General features: G+C 42.4%; 1 protein-coding gene and 1 long non-coding RNA gene across 2 annotated transcripts in view; one reads left to right on the top strand and one right to left on the bottom strand.

Annotated features, from left to right (window-relative positions):
- GPR179 (G protein-coupled receptor 179) overlaps positions 1-20,201 on the bottom strand; it is a 585,836-nt gene that overhangs the window by 156,898 nt on the left and 408,737 nt on the right. The window contains exons 5-10 of the mRNA XM_073608265.1: positions 17,416-17,484; positions 17,221-17,330; positions 14,248-14,486; positions 5,312-5,450; positions 3,221-3,326; positions 2,990-3,136 (exon numbers count right to left, since the gene is read on the bottom strand). Of these exons, the coding sequence (XP_073464366.1) occupies positions 2,990-3,136; positions 3,221-3,326; positions 5,312-5,450; positions 14,248-14,486; positions 17,221-17,330; positions 17,416-17,484 (810 nt within the window). The remainder of the gene's footprint in view (positions 1-2,989; positions 3,137-3,220; positions 3,327-5,311; positions 5,451-14,247; positions 14,487-17,220; positions 17,331-17,415; positions 17,485-20,201) is intronic.
- LOC141114526 (uncharacterized) overlaps positions 1-20,201 on the top strand; it is a 178,708-nt gene that overhangs the window by 138,243 nt on the left and 20,264 nt on the right. The gene's annotated exons all lie outside the window — the stretch shown is intronic.

Below are 20,201 nucleotides of genomic sequence, written 5' to 3'. Positions count from 1 at the left end.
AAGCCACAGTAGCAAATTGTGTCAGTAGGTGGCAAGCCAAAGGATGTGACTGATGACGGAGTACATTGTGGGACTTTCTTGGGTTTTTTTTTTTTATGAAAGTGTGGTGTTATTAATTTACTGTGCACATTTACCATGTAACTCTTACTCCTTCACATGAGGAAGCTAGTATTCGTGGACCCCTTTAAAGGGGACTTTCATATTCTGATAAGCCCCCTGCCCTCAGACCTCCAGGACTTTTAGGCCAGTTTTTTGGGGAAGAGGCAGTGGCGGCCCATCCATAGGGGGCACACGGGCACCGCCGCCCCCCCCCCAAACTTTTGACAAAAAAAAATAAAGTGGTCACTTTAAGAGTGTCCGGGCGCCGGACACACAGCAGTCTATGGGAAGCTCCCCAGCTTACAAGCTGGGAAGCTGATTTGCCCATTTTCAGGGAGTGTTCAGGGCGCAAGCGGTGCACTCGCAAACACTCCCACTCTCCAGTGATTTGTCCGGCCGCACCTAGAGTATGCTGTCCAGTTCTGGGCACCAGTCCTCAGGAAGGATGTACTGGAAATGGAGCGAGTACAAAGAAGGGCAACAAAGCCAATCAATGGTCTGGAGGATATAAGTTACGAGGAAAGGTTGCGAGCACTGAACTTATTCTCTTTGGGGAAGAGAGGCTTGAGAGGGGATATGATTTTGATATACAAATACCAGACTGGCGACCCCACAATAGGGATAAAACTTTTTTGCAGAAGGGAGTTTAACAAGACTCGTGGCCACTCATTAAAATTAGAAGAAAAGAGGTTTAACCCTAAACTACGTAGAGGGTTCTTTACTGTAAGAGCGGCAAGGATGTGGAATTCCCTTCCACAGGCGGTGGTCTCAGCGGAGAGCATCGATAGTTTCAAGAAACTATTAGATAAGCACCTGAACGCCCACAACATACAGGGATATACAAGGTAATAATGACATATAATCACACACATGGGTTGGACTTGATGGACGTGTGTCTTTTTTCAACCTCGCCTACTATGTCTGTGGCTCTTGTCCTTTTTTTTCATTGCCAGGGACCAGAGGGCAACTGGGCTGTGCTTTTTCAGCACCACAGCGTCACTTCCAGTTTCCCTTGAGTTGGAGTGGAGTGCAGAGATTTGACTGTGACCAGGACCCTGTGATGTGAGTTGGGGAGCGAATCACAGATGTGGTGGGTGGGTACAGAGCTGGCAGTGCTGAGCCCGGGCGCAGTGTACCAGAGCCAGAAGGTGAGTGCAGGGATTGGAGGTGATCTCTCTCACTGTGTCACTGTGAATGGCGGAGAGGATTGCAACAGCTAAAAAACAGAGTGTACCTGCTGCAGTTCTCTGTTTTTGCTGTTGGCAATGGCATGTCTCTCTCTCTCTCTCTCTCTCCCGGCAACATGCTTCCCCCTCCTCTGACTCCTCTGCAGGGCGGCTACCTAGTGACTGCTCCACCCGTTGAGTACTGTGTCCTGCCGGGAGCCTGGCTCCCCCTCCCCCACCTCTGATCACTTTTCTCAACTGCTGTAGAGCTTCATGGAGGGGGGAGGGTGGGGCTGCTGAGTGTTGTGGTGCAGGGCAGTGACTGCTAGCTGTGGGGTTACCAAACCCCAAATCCCTCCCCCTCCCTTCCTGCTTTTCCCCTCCCTGCCCCACCACCCTAAATCAAACCCCCCTTCCTGCCACACCACCCTAAAACGACCCCCCTCCCTGCCTCTCCACCCTAAACAAACCCCCCTCCCTTAAAGTTGGGAGGTATGTTCTCTGTCCTGTGATGCTGAGCTGTATACTCTGTCCTGTGGTGCTGGGACTGTATACCCTGTCCTGCAGTGCTGGGACTGTATACTCTGTCCTGCAGTGCTGGGGCTGTATACTCTGTCCTGCAGTGCTGGGGCTGTATACTCTGTCCTGCAGTGCTGGGGCTGTATACTCTGTCCCACGTTGCTGGGGCGGTATACTCTGTCCCACGGTGCTGGGACTGTATACTCTGTCTTGTGGTGCTAGGGCTGTATACTCTGTCCTGCGGTGCTGGGGCTGTATACTCTGTCCTGCGGTGCTGGGGCTGTATACTATGTCCTGCAGTGCTGGGGCTGTATACTCTGCCCTGCGGTGATGGGGCTGTATACTCTGTCCTGTGGTGCTGGAGCTGTACACTCTGTCCTGTGATGCTGAGCTGTATACTCCTGACACTATGGGTGTAAGCTAGTGGAATACAGGGGACGGAGTGGGTGGATTATATAAGGGTTGGGGCTTATGAGACGTGGGAGGGATCAAAAAAGGAAGGGCAGGGTCTGGCCCCCCATTCTAAAACTTCACCAGCCGCCACTGGGAAGAGGCCCTTGTCTTCATCAACATGAGGCAAAATTGCTTTGCAAGGGGTTCCCCCTGTCACGTTGAGGGCATGTGGCCTGGTATGGTCCGGGGCCCATGTTCTATCTTTTTTGTAGAATCTAGGATAAGGCCCTGATAAAGATGAAGGGAATCCCTGACCAATGTGTATACAATCAGAAGTAAATGACCAAAGCTGTCACTTACAGGAAATTAAAAATGCATTTGTTTATTTTGTAAGTTATGCTGTAGTAGGTTATATACAGATACACCAGTTCACAGGCAGGTTAGGAGTATGATATTCAAAGGGATTTAGTATTTTAATGTTTCTCTTAAAGAATAGGTAAAATAGATGCTCCACACTAAACAAAATGTAAAACATTTTTTTTTTGCTTTGCTACAATGTTCCTCAAGGCTATGCCCTACCCTCATGTTATTTGTTTGGCAATCCCTTGCCTAGAAAATTGCCATTATTGTTTTTTAACATTCGACTCCAGTAGGGTGTGGATCCAGCACCCGAACCTCAGAATTGTTTGCAAAGAAAAAGCGAACCAGCTCATTCCTAATTGGCAGTGTATGAACACCTTGTATATGCATAGCATTGCCGTGGTATTATGTTTACAGTTACAATATCATGTGCTTCACATTTCAGTCCTTACTCTGATATCATCAGGGTCCAGACTGTGCTCACTCCAGGCAGAGGTGATACTGCTATTTAGATTGGATCGAGAACGCCTCAGGTCCAGCTCATCTTCATACACTTCAGCTGCAATCTCTTCCTGTAGAGGACCTCCTGCATGCAAAAACTAACAAAGATGTTTACAGTAGAACCTGGTGGGAAAATCTTTCCTACAGAAGTTTATGAACTTATATAAGCATGTATGAATTACCTTGGGCACAAACAGTAAAGTAAGTGTCATTGTGACTGTCCCATGTGTGTGAATGAAGAACAGAAGAAGTGTCCAATCCGGTTGAAGTGATGGAACCATAACAAACCTAAAGTGAAGAACACAGTGTAACATACACTCACAAAGGTGACTTGTGCACAAATTCTGTGCTTGGGGAAGTGGTGCTGTGCTGATGATTGATGCCATGTACAAAGACCAGGGAGTAATGATATTTTCCTTTCTCATCTTTAAGACTCCATTCACACTTGTGCAACTTAAAAATTGTGCAATTTCCATTGCGATTTTACCGTGCGACTTGATGCGACGTTGGTGCGACGTTGATGAAATTTTGATGTTTGTACTCTACAAAGTCACTAGACATATGCATAACATAAAAATTAATTTAGTTTAGTTTGGTTTCTTTATTTTTGAACAAATTCCAAATTTTCAGAACAATTCAAATTCGGATTGGTCGAAAATTGATCAACTGATTAAAATTCTGTGTGAAGAATAGCTGCTTGTCAACAAGTGGACCAGGAAACCAGCTGCCACGTTCTTAACAACCGATGACTCAATAGTTGTCAGGGGGCTTCTTCACTGACAGCCAAATGTAAGCAAAAGAATGCCTGCAATTGAAAAAAAATGAAAAAACAGCGTGCCCCCCCTCCTGATTCACCATACCAGGCCTCATGCCCACAGACGCTTAGGGTCTGGTATGGGTTTTAAGGGGAACTGCAAACCAAAATAAACAAATAAATAGCGTGGGGTCCCCCCCAAAATCCATGCCAGACCCTTACTTAAGCATGCAGCCCGGCAGATCAGTAAAGGAGGAGGGATGAGCGAGCGCACCCCCCCCGAACCATACAAGGCCACATGCCCTCAACATGGGGGGGGTGCTTTGATGAGGACAAGCGCCTCCTGGCCAGTGGTTGTGGGGGTCTGCGGGAACATACCTCTACTCATTTACCAAAAAAGTGTAAATTGTAAATAAAAAAAACAACAATTTTGACAATTCCTTTATTAAGAAATAAAAAAATAAAAAAATGTCCCCTGGTGTAGATCCATTGTCAATCACAGCGCCACCTCTGACCAAAAAAGAGAAAAAACCCTCTGGTTCCGATGTAGACTCCTGCCAGCTCTGCATTAACTAAGGGGTGGGGCTACCCAATGATGTCAGCAGGTGGCCCCACCCCTTAGTTATTTAGAAGCTGGCAGATGGCACAAGTCTTCTTTGGGACTGGAGGTTTTTTTTTCCGGATCGGCAGTGGCAGGAGGCGTGATTGACCATGGATCTACCCCAGGGGGGAGGGGGGTTTAAATAAAGGAATTGTCAAAACTGCCTATTGTCATTTTTTACACTACAGTTTTTTTGGTACCCCATACTCATTCACATGGGGGGCGGGATCTGGGACCCCCTTGTTAAAAGGGGCTTCCATATTCCGATAATCCCCCCTGCCCACAGACCCCCACAACCACCGGCCAGGGTTGTGGGGAAAAGGCCCTTGCCCCCATCAACAGCAAAGCCCCCCTGCCCCAAATACCCCCCCATGTTGAGGGCATCACTCGCCCCCCCCTTTTCGAACCTTTCGGGCTGCATGCTCGGACAAGGGTCTAGTATGAATATTTTGAAAATTTCCATGAAGGGCCTGGTATGGATGGGGGACCCTACGCTGTTTTTTTTCATTTATTTTTCATTGTCGGCATTCTTTTCACAAGTCGCATGTATATCATGCAGGTGCAACTTTCATGCAACTTTTGAGGGTTTACATTGAAGTCTCTGGTGCACAAGTCGCATGAAAGTTGACCCAAAGCAGTACAGGAACTACTTTATGTCACACAGATGTGAATGGTGCTCATCTGGAAAAATGGGGTGTGACTTGTCATGAGACTTTGGGGTTCAAAGTCACATAACAAGTCGCACAAGTGTGAATGGGGCATAAAAGTTTCGGAAATCATTTTGAGTTGTTTTTTTTTAAGAAAGGAAGGAATATTTTCCTTACCTGGTGTATATTCTTGACACAAGCAAGGAGCCTTCAATCTGTAAAAAATTTACAAGGAAAGATATATATGCATGCTGTTGCATTCTGACCTCACCTGAGTATATGGAATGCAGCAGATATAAGGATCTCATTGTGTATTGCCAGTCCCATGTAACGTGGCTCATGGAAAGCAGAGGGCACAGTACGAGCTCCATAACACAGGTAACTGCCCCAGCACAAAAATAAGAGCTCACCTAGGGAGAAGGCACAGAGCATGGTTGAGTCAGACCCATACATATAGTAAGAGATCTATTATTATAAATTATTATACAGGATTTATATAGCAATACAAAATATCAATCGCATCAAGTGTGACTAATCCCAGCGCTGCAAGGATTTAAAGTCGGGCACTATAGCAGCTATTATAAAAATACAGAATATTAAAAGATAGCTAGAAATATTCAGTGCAATAAAATAACATTCAGTGGGCTATACACACCGCACACACAAAAAGTGAGCCACGTCAAAGTCCATGCAAAAGTCCTTAAATCAGTGTACGGTGCCGTATCCCATCAGACATTTAAACAGGAAACATTCCTTTCCTGAATACCATCACCAATCCACCTCGTGAACACCCTTTTGGTGATGCACTCACCGCAATTAAGTATTAGATAAGCCTTATATCTCCCCAAGGGTATTGGAAAAATTGGACACTCTCCCAAGGTTACCAAAGATCCCTCCTGGAACGACTCAGCTGAGCAGGTGCAACATAGAAAAACACAAGGGAATGCTCTGCATAGCGTAATACTGTAATTTATTATGAACACACAACCCCCGCATACATAATGTGCTTACAGGGTGAATCAATAAAAACAACGTGTCAAAGTTTAGCCTGTGCAATACAGCGTAACATCTTCTCACCACCTCCTGGAATTCCTAGAATTACTGGCCGCGATGAGACCCGGGATGACGTACTCTGTGATTGACGAGGGAGCCGCGTGGTCACGCTCTAACGCGTTTCATCATCACGTCTTCATCAGAGGGCGTGACCACGTGGCACGGCTCGTCCATTAAATACCATAAGAGGGCAGGTAATTAACCCTGCAAGCAACGAGGCACATAATTAGCGTCACCACTGCCAGCAATGACCAAAATGGATCACAATGCATATGATATATCGCACACAGCCTGATTACTATAACATAAACACAGGTCATACCTCGTATATCATGCTAAGCCCTAACTTGAAGCAAAAACCATAGGACATAAACAGCTATGTATAATATTATAACTACTACAAATAAAGCAAATGCTATAAGATGGAAAAAGCACCTACTAACATATCATAATATGCACATATAAGACATATCACAATATTAACACTATGTTAACATTAATATCATATCGATACTGTATCAATGTTAATTAATAGCCTATCAATATGTACATAAAACACACAAAAATATAAAAATATATAAATATAAAAATACTGCAATATAAACCCAGAAATGTCTGCAAATGCAACCATCTCAAGGTCATAATGTATAATATACACAAACTGCTATAAGTAAAAACATAAAAAAATATATTTAAATACAGCTAAATCAATTTCAATGTGTTCATGAGTGAATGGGAGGACAAGTGGATTTTTTGGGAATAAGAGGAAGGAACTCATCTTTTACCAGCAGTACATAGATGATTTGTTCTTTATCTGGCAGGAATCTTCATTGATTGAGTTCTCAGATTGGTTGAATACCAACACTAACAATATCCGATTGGAATTTAGCTGGAATAGTGAGCAGATCAATTATTTGGACGTTACTGTTATGAAAAGTGAAAATCTTTTGCTTACCAAGGCTTTCTTTAAAGCAACTGATCGGAACAGCTATATCCCTGTGCATAGTGGTCACCACTGTGGTTACGGAACATTCCAAAGGGTCAGTTCATGCAGATTCGCCGGAACTGCTCTTTGGATGCTGATTATGCCGCTCAAGCACAACAGATAAAGAGTCGGTTTGTAGAAAAGGGATGGCCCCACAGGAATCATGTTTGCTGCCTAGAGAAAGGTATCAGGATGAGAAACATGAATGGGGCTTTATAAGCAACTTCCATGAACAATATAGGAATATTGAATCCATTTTTAGGAGACATTGGGATATTCTCAAAATGGATAAGATTTTAGGTAAAGTTCTTCCAGAAGTCCCTCCCTTCATTTATAGAAGGACAGCTTTTTTCGATGATAAGGTGGTAAAAAAAGGTTCTGGATCCCCCAACCAGGCCCCAAATGTTTTGGGAAAGAGCTGGCTTTTTCGCCTACAGGAAGTGCAAGGCGTGCCAACAAGTCAACACCCACATCAGGGGGTTGTGTAGATTTAGATCTACTGCCAATGGTGTGGAATTTGAAATTAAGGAATTTATTTCCTGTTTATCCATTCATGTTGTGTATGCCTTGGAGTGCCCCTGCAGCCTAATGTACATTGGCAGGACCAAAAGAACATTGGGCAAGAGGGTCTCTGAGCACATATACAACATTTTGATTGGATATAAATATCATAGTGTCTCTTTACATTTTAGACAAAAACATGACAGGAATCCGGCACAACTGAAGTTTTGGGGGATAGATAAGATACACCCCATGTGGAGAGGTGCTAACCCTGTCCATGAGTTGTCCAAACATGAAACTCAATGGATTTTTTTGACTAACACACTCAGCCTGAACGGAATGAATATCGATTTAGATCAAAACTGTTTTTATCAGTAACTACTAGACTTATGTGGTAGGAATGAGAAGGTTGGGGTACAGGCCTGTCTTTAATGATGAGCCCATATCTGCCATTCAGTCTAGGTCTTTCTGTTAGCTGGCTTTGAATCTGAATTTTTGAATTCTATTTTTTAAATTAGAAATTGAGATTAGATTTTGAAATTTAGAGTTTAAATTTTGATGCATGCACCATTTCATAATTTGCCACGTCACGAATGTTAATTCTCCATTACAAATGCTAGTTTACAAGACCGACTGATTCTGCTTCCGAGCATGCGTGTTTGTACTTTGGACTTTTGTCTGATGGACATGTGTACACATGATCAGAAAATCCAACAACACACATTTGTTGGTGGAAAATTTAAAAAACACGCTAGCCAATATTTGTTGGAGGAAAGTCCGACAACAATTGTCCGATGGAGCATACACACGGTCGGATTTTCCGCCAACAGCCTGACAGCCAACATTTCCCGTCGGGAAATCAGATCGTGTGTACGGGGCTTTGGTGAAAACTGAATGTGACTTCTAAAGTGCAACAGTGAAGTACTCAAAATGAAAACAAGATGGCAGGCAAAACTCCAAAGTCCACTGCACACCTTAAAGTGCAATAGTAAAATACACGTCCAGTACAAATAAGTAAAGAAAGCAAGACTATAAAATCACAAAGTGCTTAATGGATACATAAAGTGCAATAGTGATAATCTCTAAATTCAATAGTAGTGAAAACGTGATTGTCCCATTCTTGATAGTGCAAACAACACAGGTGTGGTGGGTATCGCTTCTTTCTATGCAGTGAAACCTCTAGAAGGGGTAGCCTCTTACCTCACAGCTGTAAGGTAACAGCATGGAAGTATAGTGATGGTTTGGTATTCTCAGTGGGTCCTTTCATGGGTGTCTGGTCGATCAAGTAGCCTGGGGGGGGGATTTCCTCCTTGTATAGATCCAACAATCAATAATAGTAGCTGATGTTTCCGCTATACTCCGTTTCCACATACACCCCAAACGAGTCTGGGGGGGAGGGGGAGAAATATGCCCAAATAGTGTAGTATGTTTTTAAAATTTTATTTCATAAAAACTGTAAAAAGTAAAACTCTCATTAAGCAATGGTAAAGAAAGTAAATCTCCACGAGAGCCGAGCTCGTCACCTGCGTCACTTTCTGGTTGTTCCTGTCAGCCAATCCCGACGCGTATCGTCACTGGTCATCTTGATCGACCAGATACCCGGGAAAGGAGGAAAGGACCCGACCCATATTGTCCTGGGTCATCTTGATTGACCAGACACCCAGGAAAGGACCCGACGCATATCGTCCCGGGTCATCTTGATTGACCAGACACCCAGAAAAGGACCCGCAGAGGATACCAGACCATCACTATATTTCCATGCTGTTACCTTACAGCTGTGAGGTAAGAGGCTACCCCTTCTAGAGGTGTCTGCATAGAAAGAAGCGCTACCCACCGCACCTGTGTTATTGCACGATCAAGATTGGGACAATCACGTTTTCACTACTATTGAATTTAGAGATCATTATTATTGCACTTTATGTATCCATCAAGCACTTTGTGATTTTATAGTCTTGCTTACTTTACTTATTTGCACTGGACGTGTATTGCACTATTGCACTTTAACCACTTCAGCCCCGGAAGGGATTTACCCCCTTCCTGACCAGAGCACTTTTTGCGATACGGCACTGCGTCACATTAACTGACAATTGGGCGGTCCTCGACGTTGCACCCAAACTAAATTGATGTCCTTTTTTTCTTTTGGTGGTATTTGATCACCTCTACGGTTTTTATTTTTTGCGCTATAAACAAAAAAAAGAGTGACAATTTTGAAAAAAATCAATATATTTTTTTTTATTCCTTTGCTATAATTAATATCCTAAAAAATATATAAAAAAAAGTTTAGGCCAATATGTATTCTTCTACATATTTTTGGTAAAAAAGAAAAATCACAATAAGCGTATATTGATTGGTTTGCGCAAAAGTTATAGCGTCTACAAAATAGGGGATAGATTTATGGCATTTTTATTATTAATTTTTTTTGTTAGTAACGACGCTGATCTGTGATTTTTATCGTGACTGCGACATTATGGCGGACACATCAGATACTTTTGACACTATTTTAGGACCATTGTCATTTATACAGCGATCAGTGCTATAAAAATGCACTGATTACTGTGTAAATGACGCTGGCGGGGAAGGGGTTAAACACTAGGGGGCGATCAAGGGGTTAAGTGTGTCCTAGGGATTGATTCTAACTCTAGGGGGATTGTCTCACTAGAACATGAGAGAGATCACTGCTCCCGATGACAGGGAGCAGTAGATCTCTCTCATGTTGCTAGGCAGGAAAGGGAAATGCCTTGTCTACATAGGCATCTCCCCATTCTGCTCCTCCATGACACGATCACGGGCCCCCGGTGCACATAGAGTCCACTGGACCCACGGGCACACTCACGGAGTACGCGGGGGGCGCACGCATTCCTGATATGCTGATGATTTAAAGGGGACATACCTGTACACCCATTTGCCCAGCCATGCCATTGTGCCGACGTATATCGTCGTGCGCTGGTCGGCAAGGGGTTAAGGAGTTATATGCAGTGGACCTTGGATTTCTGACTGCCATCTTGTGTTCATTTTGAGTACTTCACTGTTGCACTTTAGAAGTCACATTCACTTTACAACAAGAGTTGGATTTCTATCGTATGTTTGAATTTTTATCATTTTATGTATATTGTGCAGTCTATTTGTAACGGCGCAGCACCATTCATTAGCACTGTATAATTTTTGGTTCCCGAGTCACCTTATCGGTGCTTGCAGCAGTAACACTTCTATCTATATATATTCACCTTCACCTATAGTGATAGCGCGGGAGTACCCCTCTTTTTTCTAATTCCACATTCTTACTGCTCTTACAGTAAAGAACCCTCTACGCAGTTTAAGGTGGTTAAACGGCTTCTCTTCTAATTTTAGTGAATATCCACGTGTCTTTTTAAATTCCCTTTCACGGAAGAGTTTTATCACTATTGTGGGGTCACCAGTACGGTATTTGTACATTGAAATCATATCCCCTCTCAAGCGTCTCTTCTCCAGAGAAAGTAAGTTCGGTGCTTGCAGTCTTTCCCCGTAGCTGAGATCCTCCAGTCCCTTAATTAGCTTTGTTGCCCTTCTCTGGATTCTCTCCAGTTCCAGCACATCCTTCCTGAGGACTGGTGCCCAGAACTGGACGGCATACTCCAGGTGCGGCCGGACCAGAGTCTTGTAGAGTGGGAGAGTTATCGTTTTATCGTTAATCCCCTGCGACGTTGTGCCCAAATTAATTTTTTTCCCACAAATAGAGCCTTCTTTTGGTTGTATTTATTCACCTCTGCAGAGTTTTTTTTTTTGCGCTATAAACAAAAAAAGACCGACAATTTTGAAAAAAACTATATTTTTTACTTTTTGCTATAATAAATATCCCAATTTAAAAAAAATGTATTCTTCTACATATTTTTGGTAAAAAAATAAAAAAAAACTGCAATAAGGGTATACTGATTGGATTGCGCAAAAATTATAGCGCCCACAAAATAGGTAATTGATTTATGGCCTTTATTATTATTATTATTATTTTTTTTTTTTTTACTAGTAATGGCAGCGATCTGCGATTTTTATTGGGAGTGCGACATTGCGGCGGACACATCAGACACTTTTCACACAATTTTGGGACTATTGACAATCATACAGTAATCAGTGCTATAAATATGCACTGATTACTGTATAAATGTCACTGGCAGGGGAGGTGTTAACACTAGGGGGCGATGAAGGGGTTAAATGTGTTACCTAGGAAGTGATTCTAACTGTGGGGGGATGGGACTGACTAGGGAAGGAGACCTATTGCTGCTATATACTAGGAACACACGATCGGTCTCCTCTCCCCTGACAGGACGTGGATCTGTGTGTTTACACACACAGATCCATGTTCCTGCTCTGTGACGAGCAATCGTGGGAGCCCAGTGGACATAGCGGCTGCCGGGCAGGTGCATCGGCTCCTGAGTGACGTGGTGGGCGCGTGCGCCCCCTACAGTGCCGAGTAGCTGAGACCGTCATATGATGCCCACCCAGGATGGGAGAGATACTCTGTGGGCATCATATAACAATAGCTGGGATGGGAAGTGGTTAATGCATGCTAATATTCTGTTAGCTTTGCTTGCAGCAGTTTGGCATTGCATGCCATTGCTGAGCCTGTCATCTACTAGGACCACCAGATCCTTTTGCATCCTAGATTCCCCCAGAGGTTCTCCCCCTAGTGAGTAAATTGCAATTATATTTTTGCCACCCATATGCATTATTTTACATTTTTCTACATTGAACCTCATTTGCCATGTAGTTGCCCACCCAATTAATTTGTTCAGATCTTCTTGCAAGTTTTCCATTCCTGCGGAGAAATTATTGCCCTGCTTAGCTTAGTATCGTCCGCAAATACTGAGATTGAGCTGTTTATCCCATCCTCCAGATCGTTTATGAATAAATTAAATGGGATTAGTCACAGGGCAAAACCCCGGGGGACCCCACTTTCCACACCGGACCAATCTGAGTACTCCCCATTTATCACCACCCTCTGATTTCGCCCCTGTTGCCAGTTTTCAATCCATGTACTCACCCTTTGGTCCATGCTGACAGACCTTAGTTTGTACAGTAAATGTTTATGGGGAACTGTATCAAATGCCTTTGCAAAATTCCAGATACACCACGTCTATGGGCCTTCCTTTATCTAGATGGCAGCTCACCTCCTCATAAAAGGTTAATAGACTGGTTTGGCAAGAACGATTCTTCATGAATCCATGCTGATTACTGCTAGTGATACTGTTTTCAACAGTAAAATCTTGTATATAGTCCATTATCATTCCCTCTAAGAGCTTATTGATCTGGATGGAGAAGTTGGGGGGGGGGCCACGGGCTGGATGAAAGATTGAGTTTGAGGAAGTGGTGTGACATTCATGTTGATATATCAGTTAGTAGTGCAAGAGGAGACTGCAGGAGTAAGGTGTGGAGTAGAGTGATAGATTTGTGTGTCGTCAGCATAGAGGTGGTACTGGAAGCCATGGGAGTTTATTAACAGACCAAGGGAGGAGGTGTAAATGAAGAAGAGAAGGGGTCCGAGGACAGAACCTTGAGGTACCCCTACGGAAAGAGGAAAAGGAGAGGAGGAAACAGAGTTATAGGTCACACTGAAGGAGTGCTGTGATAGGTAGGAGGTGAGCCAGGAGAGAGCAGAGTCTTGAAGGCCAAAAGAGTGGAGTTTTTTGAGGAGGAGGGGATGGTCAACAGTATCAAAGGCTTTGGAGAGATCGAGTTGTATGAGTATGGAGTAGTTGCCATTGGTTTTAGCAGTTAGTAGGTCATTAGTGAATTTCAGTAGGGCAATTTTCAGTGGAGTGTAGCAAGCTAAACCCAGACTATAAGGGGTCAAGAAGGTTGTTGTCAGTGAGGTAGGAGCAAAGATGGTTGTAGACTAAGAGTTCTAAAAGTTTAGATGCAAACGGGAACAAGGAGATGGGTCTTAAGTTGTTCAGGCTTGTTCAGGCTGGTGGGATCCAGTGAGGGCTTTTTAAGTATGGGGGTGAACAGAGCATGTTTTGGGTGGGGGAAGTGCCAGGAGAGAGGGAGAGATTGAAGATGTGATTTAGGGAGCATGAGATAGAAGAAGAGGGACACCGTAGCAGATGTGGGGAAACAGGATCCATGGGACAGGTGGTAAGGCGGCCTTCTGGGAAATCTTTAGAGACCTCTTCGGTAGTAGCAAGGTCAAAAGAGGAGAGTGTTGAGAGTGGATTTTTACAGGGTATGTTAAGTGGGTTAGACGTCTGTGTAGTGGAGATGTCCCCACGCATTTCATCAATCTTGTTTTTGAAGTGATTGGCAATCTCATGAGCAGTGAGCGAGTTACTGGGTGGAGAAAGTAGAGAGCTAAAAGTAGAAAAGAGACGACGAGGACTGGAGGACAGAGTATTAATGAGGGTGACAAAGTAGGTTTGTTTGGCAGCATGGAGGGAGGAATTGTATTTTATATTGGGTGAATGCATGCTGGGAGTTGATTTTATGCCACATTCGCTCCAGTACTATGTCTCTTGAGGTTTCTGTTGTCGGTCTGCCGAGGTTGTAATAGTCAGGGCCTGACATTTTGTGTAGTGAGAGGAGCAAGAGAGTCCAGTGAGGGTGAAAGTGAACTGTTGTAGATAGAGGTGGCTAGATCGGGGTAAGACAGGGGTGAGATTTAACCAAATAGAATAAAATTAACAGCAAGCTAAACTTACCCAAAGCCATCATATAATCCCAGCGGTCATAATCACACATGTAAAACATAAGCCCTTCTTGCGTTTGTGAGTGGACAACCACAGGCACTCCTCTTTGCAAATTCTCCATTGTTCCCACTGTCCATCCCAAAAGGAACCAAAGACACACCATCACCATAACGCCTAACATGCGTATTAGACGCATACTGGTCATGTAGGGAATACGCTGAGCAGTCCTCGAAAGGAAAATTTTCATGACTCTGTCATTAAAAATGTAAAAATTATGTGTTTAGCATTTTCATTTATCAACATTTTAAAGTCTGACATTTTAAAGGCCTACCCTAAATTTAAATAAAAGTTAAAATAAGTATATTTCAAAGTCCTAAAAAAACTTAACAGTTAAGGTCTTTTTTGATATACGGTATGTATCAAGCCTTGACTTTATAAACTAGCTTGTATTCCTAGAAGGGGCATCCTGCCATCCTATCAAATACTAAGTCTTGAATATGGTAGATATGGTAGAGCTGCTACAGATTAATGTCACAATACTGCTTCTAGTAATAAATACGCATGTAATTGTAGTAAGTGAGCAAGCCATATAATGGATTGAATAGAGAATCTAATTTCTATCAATTGTCGAAGACAGACTTACAGTCAGGTACATAAATATTGGGACATCGACACAATTCTAATCTTTTTGGCTCTATACAGCACCACAGTGGATTTGAAATGAAATGAACAAAATGTGCTTTAACTGCAGAATTTCAGCTTTAATTTGAGGGTATTTACATCCAAATCAGGTAAACGGTGTAGGAATTACAACAGTTTGTATAAGTGCCTCCCACTTTTTAAGGCACCAAAAGCAATGGGACAGATTAACAATCATCCATCAAACTTTCACTTTTTAATACTTGGTTGCAAATCCTTTGCAGTCAATTACAGCCTGAAGTCTGGAACGCATAGACATCACCGGACGCTGGGTTTCATCCCTGCTCTGCCAGGCCTCTACTGCAACTGTCTTCAGTTCCTGCTTGTTCTTGGGGCATTTTCCCTTCAGTTTTGTCTTTAGCAAGTGAAATGCATGCTCAATCGGATTCAGGTCAGGTACTTGACTTGGCCATTGCATAACATTCCACTTCTTTCCCTTAAAAAACTCTTTGGTTGCTTTCGCAGTATGCTTCGGGTCATTGTCCATTTGCACTGTAAAGCGCCGTCCAATGAGTTCTAAAGCATTTTGCTGAATATGAGCAGATAATATTGCCCGAAACACTTCAGAATTCATCCTGCTGCTTTTGTCAGCAGTCACATCATCAATAAATACAATTGAACCAGTTCCATTGGCAGCCATACATGCCCACGCCATGGCACTACCACCACCATGCTTCACTGATGAGGTGGTATGCTTTGGATCATGAGCAGGTTTTTCCTTCTCCATACTCTTCTCTTCCCATCACTCTGGTACAAGTTGATCTTGGTCTCATCTGTCCATAGGATGTTGTTCCAGAACTGTGAAGGCTTTTTTAGATGTTGCTTGGCAAACTCTAATCTGGCCTTCCTGTTTTTGAGGCTCACCAATGGTTTACATCTTGTGGTGAACCGTCTGTATTCACTTCGGTGAAGTCTTCTCTTGATTGTTGACTTTGACACACATACACCTACCTCCTGGAGAGTGTTCTTGATCTGGCCAACTGTTGTGAAGGGTGTTTTCACCAGGGAAAGAATTCTTTGGTCATCCACCATAGTTGTTTTCCGTTGTCTTCAGGGTCTTTTGGTGTTGCTGAGCTCACCGATGCATTCTTTCTTTTTCAGGATGTTCCAAACAGTGGATTTGGACACCCCTAATGTTTTTGCTATCTCTCTGATGGATTTGTTTTATTTTTTCAGCCTAATGATGGCTTGCTTCACTGATAGTGACAGCTCTTTGGATCTCATATTGAGAATTGACAGCAACAGATTCCAAATGCAAATAGCACACTTGAAATTAACTCTGGACCTTTTATCTGCATCTCGTAAATGGGATGATGAGGGAATAACACACACCTGACCATGGAACAGCTGAGCAGCCAATTGTCCCATTACTTTTGGTCCCTTAAGAAGTTGGAGGTACATATACAAACTGTTGTAATTCCTACACCGTTCACCTGATTTGGATGTAAATACCCTCAAATTAAAGCTGAAAGTCTGCAGTTAAAGCGCATCTTGTTTGTTTCATTACAAATCCATTGTGGTGGTGTATAGAGCCAAAAAGATTAGAATTGTGTCGATGTCCCAATATTTATGGACCTGAATGTAGTTTCTACACATATTTTAAGAAAGCATTGTGTTTGTTGGACATACTGTATAAACTCATTAGATTCTCTTATTCATTCTTTTATTCATTAACCTATGACATAAATCATTTGATTGGTAATAGTAAGTAGCACAAATAGTTCTTTAGATACTTCTCATCATGCAACCTATGATAATGGACTTGTCTTTGTGAAACTTAAAGTGATTTTAAATGATCACATTATAAAACAATCCATTCAGTTTAAAATATGAATGAAAGGGAAAACATTTTTGTATAAATATAAAAATAACATTATAAATACCTTTTTTCCCTTTATTATAAGTGACCACATTCCCTCTGTTCTCAGCTGCATAGGAGCTGGGGGGAGGAGGAGAAGCAGCAGCACACTGATCTTCACAGTAAATGGCTGTGCAGGAGAGGCGTGTCAGGACAAGTCTGATCACTGGAGATCACAGAGAGTTCACAGCACAGCTAGAGAACTGACCACGGTGTGCTCTCCTGCATAGTGTGGTCAGTTTCTAACCAGAAAGCAGAGGGACTGGCAGGCACACCACAGATTTCACACAAAGGAAGCAATGCAAAGAGAACAGGATACTTTCTCATAAAAGTACATGGTACTGCAACCACATATCAGGAATATGAAGTGTTGGGGTAACAAACGCTTTAAAACTTATCACTTATCACGTACATTCAACATTGCTCACCTGTAAAGTTTAAGAACAATGGTTCCATATACTATGCAGAAGCCAAGAACTCTAACCCAACGAAGGGCGATACAGCGAAAAACACCAGGTTTAAAATACACAATGAATACCTGAAACAAACAAAAATATCTTAGAACACTATTGTGCAACATTTGTACTATACAAGGGAAAACAAATACCTCTGATTTCACTCACTGGAAAGTAGAGCAGCAGTGACCCGAAGAGGATTGTCTCCAGGAGAATAAGACCTGAGGCCCGGATCCTCTAAATAGGAAGAGACAAGTTACAGGTGTTACAGGTGTTACCATTCAACAACAGGCAATCTTTAGCAATCCAGCTGTTGATAAAATTAGGATTAGATATCATGGTGAGTAAATTAAAATGAAGAGACCTTCGGAAAGCATTACGCTCAACATTATCCCTTGGCAGTGGCTCGCTTGAGGTAATCAAGGAATTGACTATTATTCAAATTGCAAACCATGTAACAAATACTACGTGTAAGAAAGCATTTATTAGCCCTTTGACATTATTTAGATTTCTGCATGAATGGTTCTTAAAATGTGACCTGATTTTCACTTAAATAATAAAAAATAATAATAAAAAAACAAACACACATAATAGGGTTACTGAGGGTTGGTAATTCAGTCAGTAAAATGAGAGCAGTGGTTTGAAGGTACTCCATTCCTTAAGGAAGTAAGAGAAAATCCATCTTGCACCCATCCCTCAAGGCTGGTCTACAAGCTGTTCGTCTTTTCTGAACTAACTCCCCTATGGAAAATGCCACTAAATTTATCATTAAGGGAGTGGAAATTGTTTTGCACATCACTTTTTTTTTTCGATTTGATGATACGTTGTCTGTCAGAGGGACTGCTATATGCAGCTCTGCTGCACCCTCTATTGCGAGACTTCTTGAACAAAATTTTATATATAGGAGTCCCTTATTCCTGAAAATATAGAGATATGATTTTAATACTTTATATTCCTGATTGTGAAAAGTAGCATTGAAAAATGTGAAGAAAGTATGTATTTTATTGCTTCAGTTTTTCTTTTCATCCATTTCAGTTCCACCATATCTGTTTCCTATATCGTATTTCTTGATGTGGCCATTGTGGAAGATAAATCTGTAAGATTGTCTAATAAACTGTACTCTTAACACATTTAAGGAGGATCCTGTTCATACAATCCTTTAATCACTTGTCTGAAGGTATTTACAAAATTACTAGAAGACAATGCATGTTTTTGAGTGTGACAGTGTCTTCGAAAAAGGCAGAAGCTTGAGGGATCTTTGGTTTGTGCTGACCCTCACAACAAATACAATAAAAACAGGCAACTTCCTATCAAATAGTTATCATAATTTTCCTTTCCTTATGGACTCCATGGTAGCGTATGTTTGGGTAGCTCCACCCTCGCTCCTACCCCAGAATCCTACTCCCATACATTTTGAGGCTGAGCCAGCAGCTGCGTTCCGTAACTCGCCTACTCATGACACTGGGAGGGGACTCATGCTGTCATGGATTAGAGCTGAGATTGCGAGCCAGCCCTTCTCATCCAACATCAGTGCCTGACCTCTCAAATGCGCTTCTGGAAGAATAGTCAAACATTCCCATCAACACACTCCTAAACCTTGTGGACAGCCTTTCCAGAAGAGTTGAAGCTGTTATAGCTGCAAAGGGTAGGCCAACTCAATATTAAACCCTAGGTCTAGGTCTGCGAGTCCATTAAAGTGTGGACAGGTGTCACAATACTTTTGATAATATTGTGTATATATATATATATATATATATATATATATATATATATATATTATATATACATTATATATTTTTTTTTCTTAACAGATTTTTTATCATATTATTCTCCATAGTCCAATTGTTAAACATATTTATGATAAGTTTAGATATTTTTGTAAATTTTGGGGGGTTTTTCCTACACAAGCAGGTTTCCTTTTGATTTTTTCCTATTGTCCTCTTTCTGCTCTTACTCTCCGACACAGTATGTAACTGTTTTTGTAAGAAATAATTGTTTTTGTAAGAAATTTTTATTTATACTATTAATAATTAATTGTGTACGTAGGATTACTTACTGCAGGGCTTGACAAATTTGCTTAGAATCTAAGAGCCAGCTAACAAAGTTAGGAGCCAGTTTTTTAACCACTTGCTTACTGGGCACTTAAACCCCCCTCCTATCCAGACCAATTTTCAGCTTTCAGCGCTGACGCACTTTGAATGACAATTGCGCGGACATACAACACTGTACCCAAATGAAATTTTTATCATTTGTTTCCCACAAATAGAGCTTTATTTTGGTGGAATTTGATCACCTTTGCGACTTAAATTTTTTGTTAAAAAAAATGTAAAATGACCGAATTTAAAAAATTTTTTTTTTTATATTTTGTTATAAAATTTTAAAAAAGGTAATTTTTCTCCTTCATTGATGTATGCTGATGAGGCGGCACTGATGGGCACCAATTGGTGGCAGTGATGGGTTGCAGTGATGGGCACTGATGGGTGGCAATAATGGGCACTGATCGGTTACACTGATAGGCAGCACTGCTAGGTGGCACTGATTGGCACCACTGGTGGGCATTGATAGGTGGCACTTGTGGGCATTGATAGGTGGCACTTGTAGGCATTGATAGGTGGCACTCATGGGCATTGATAGGTGGCACTGGTGGGCACTGTGGGCACTGTCAGGTGGCAATGACAGGTGGCACTGGCAGGGGGTACTGGTGGCACATATGAGGCAGAATTGTTTTTGTTTTGATCATGTGATCAGCTGTCATTGGCTAACGGCTGATCACATGGTACGGAGCCGCGACCGGCCCCTTACTTGGATCGGTGATCACCCGAGTCTTAGTGCCTCGGTGAGCACAGGGCGCGTGCACAGGTCCGAATGACGGCTACAGCGCGGATATCAAGTGGTTAAATCAGCTGCCCTGTGCTAAGAGCTGCATGTCTGGGGCGTCGGGCAGTAGGAATTGC

This window comes from Aquarana catesbeiana, linkage group LG12, assembly GCF_042186555.1.
Source record: "Aquarana catesbeiana isolate 2022-GZ linkage group LG12, ASM4218655v1, whole genome shotgun sequence".
NCBI classification, from domain to species: Eukaryota; Metazoa; Chordata; class Amphibia; order Anura; family Ranidae; genus Aquarana; species Aquarana catesbeiana.
Note: the sequence above shows the minus strand (reverse complement) of the source record. Positions and strands in the feature narration are given on the sequence as shown.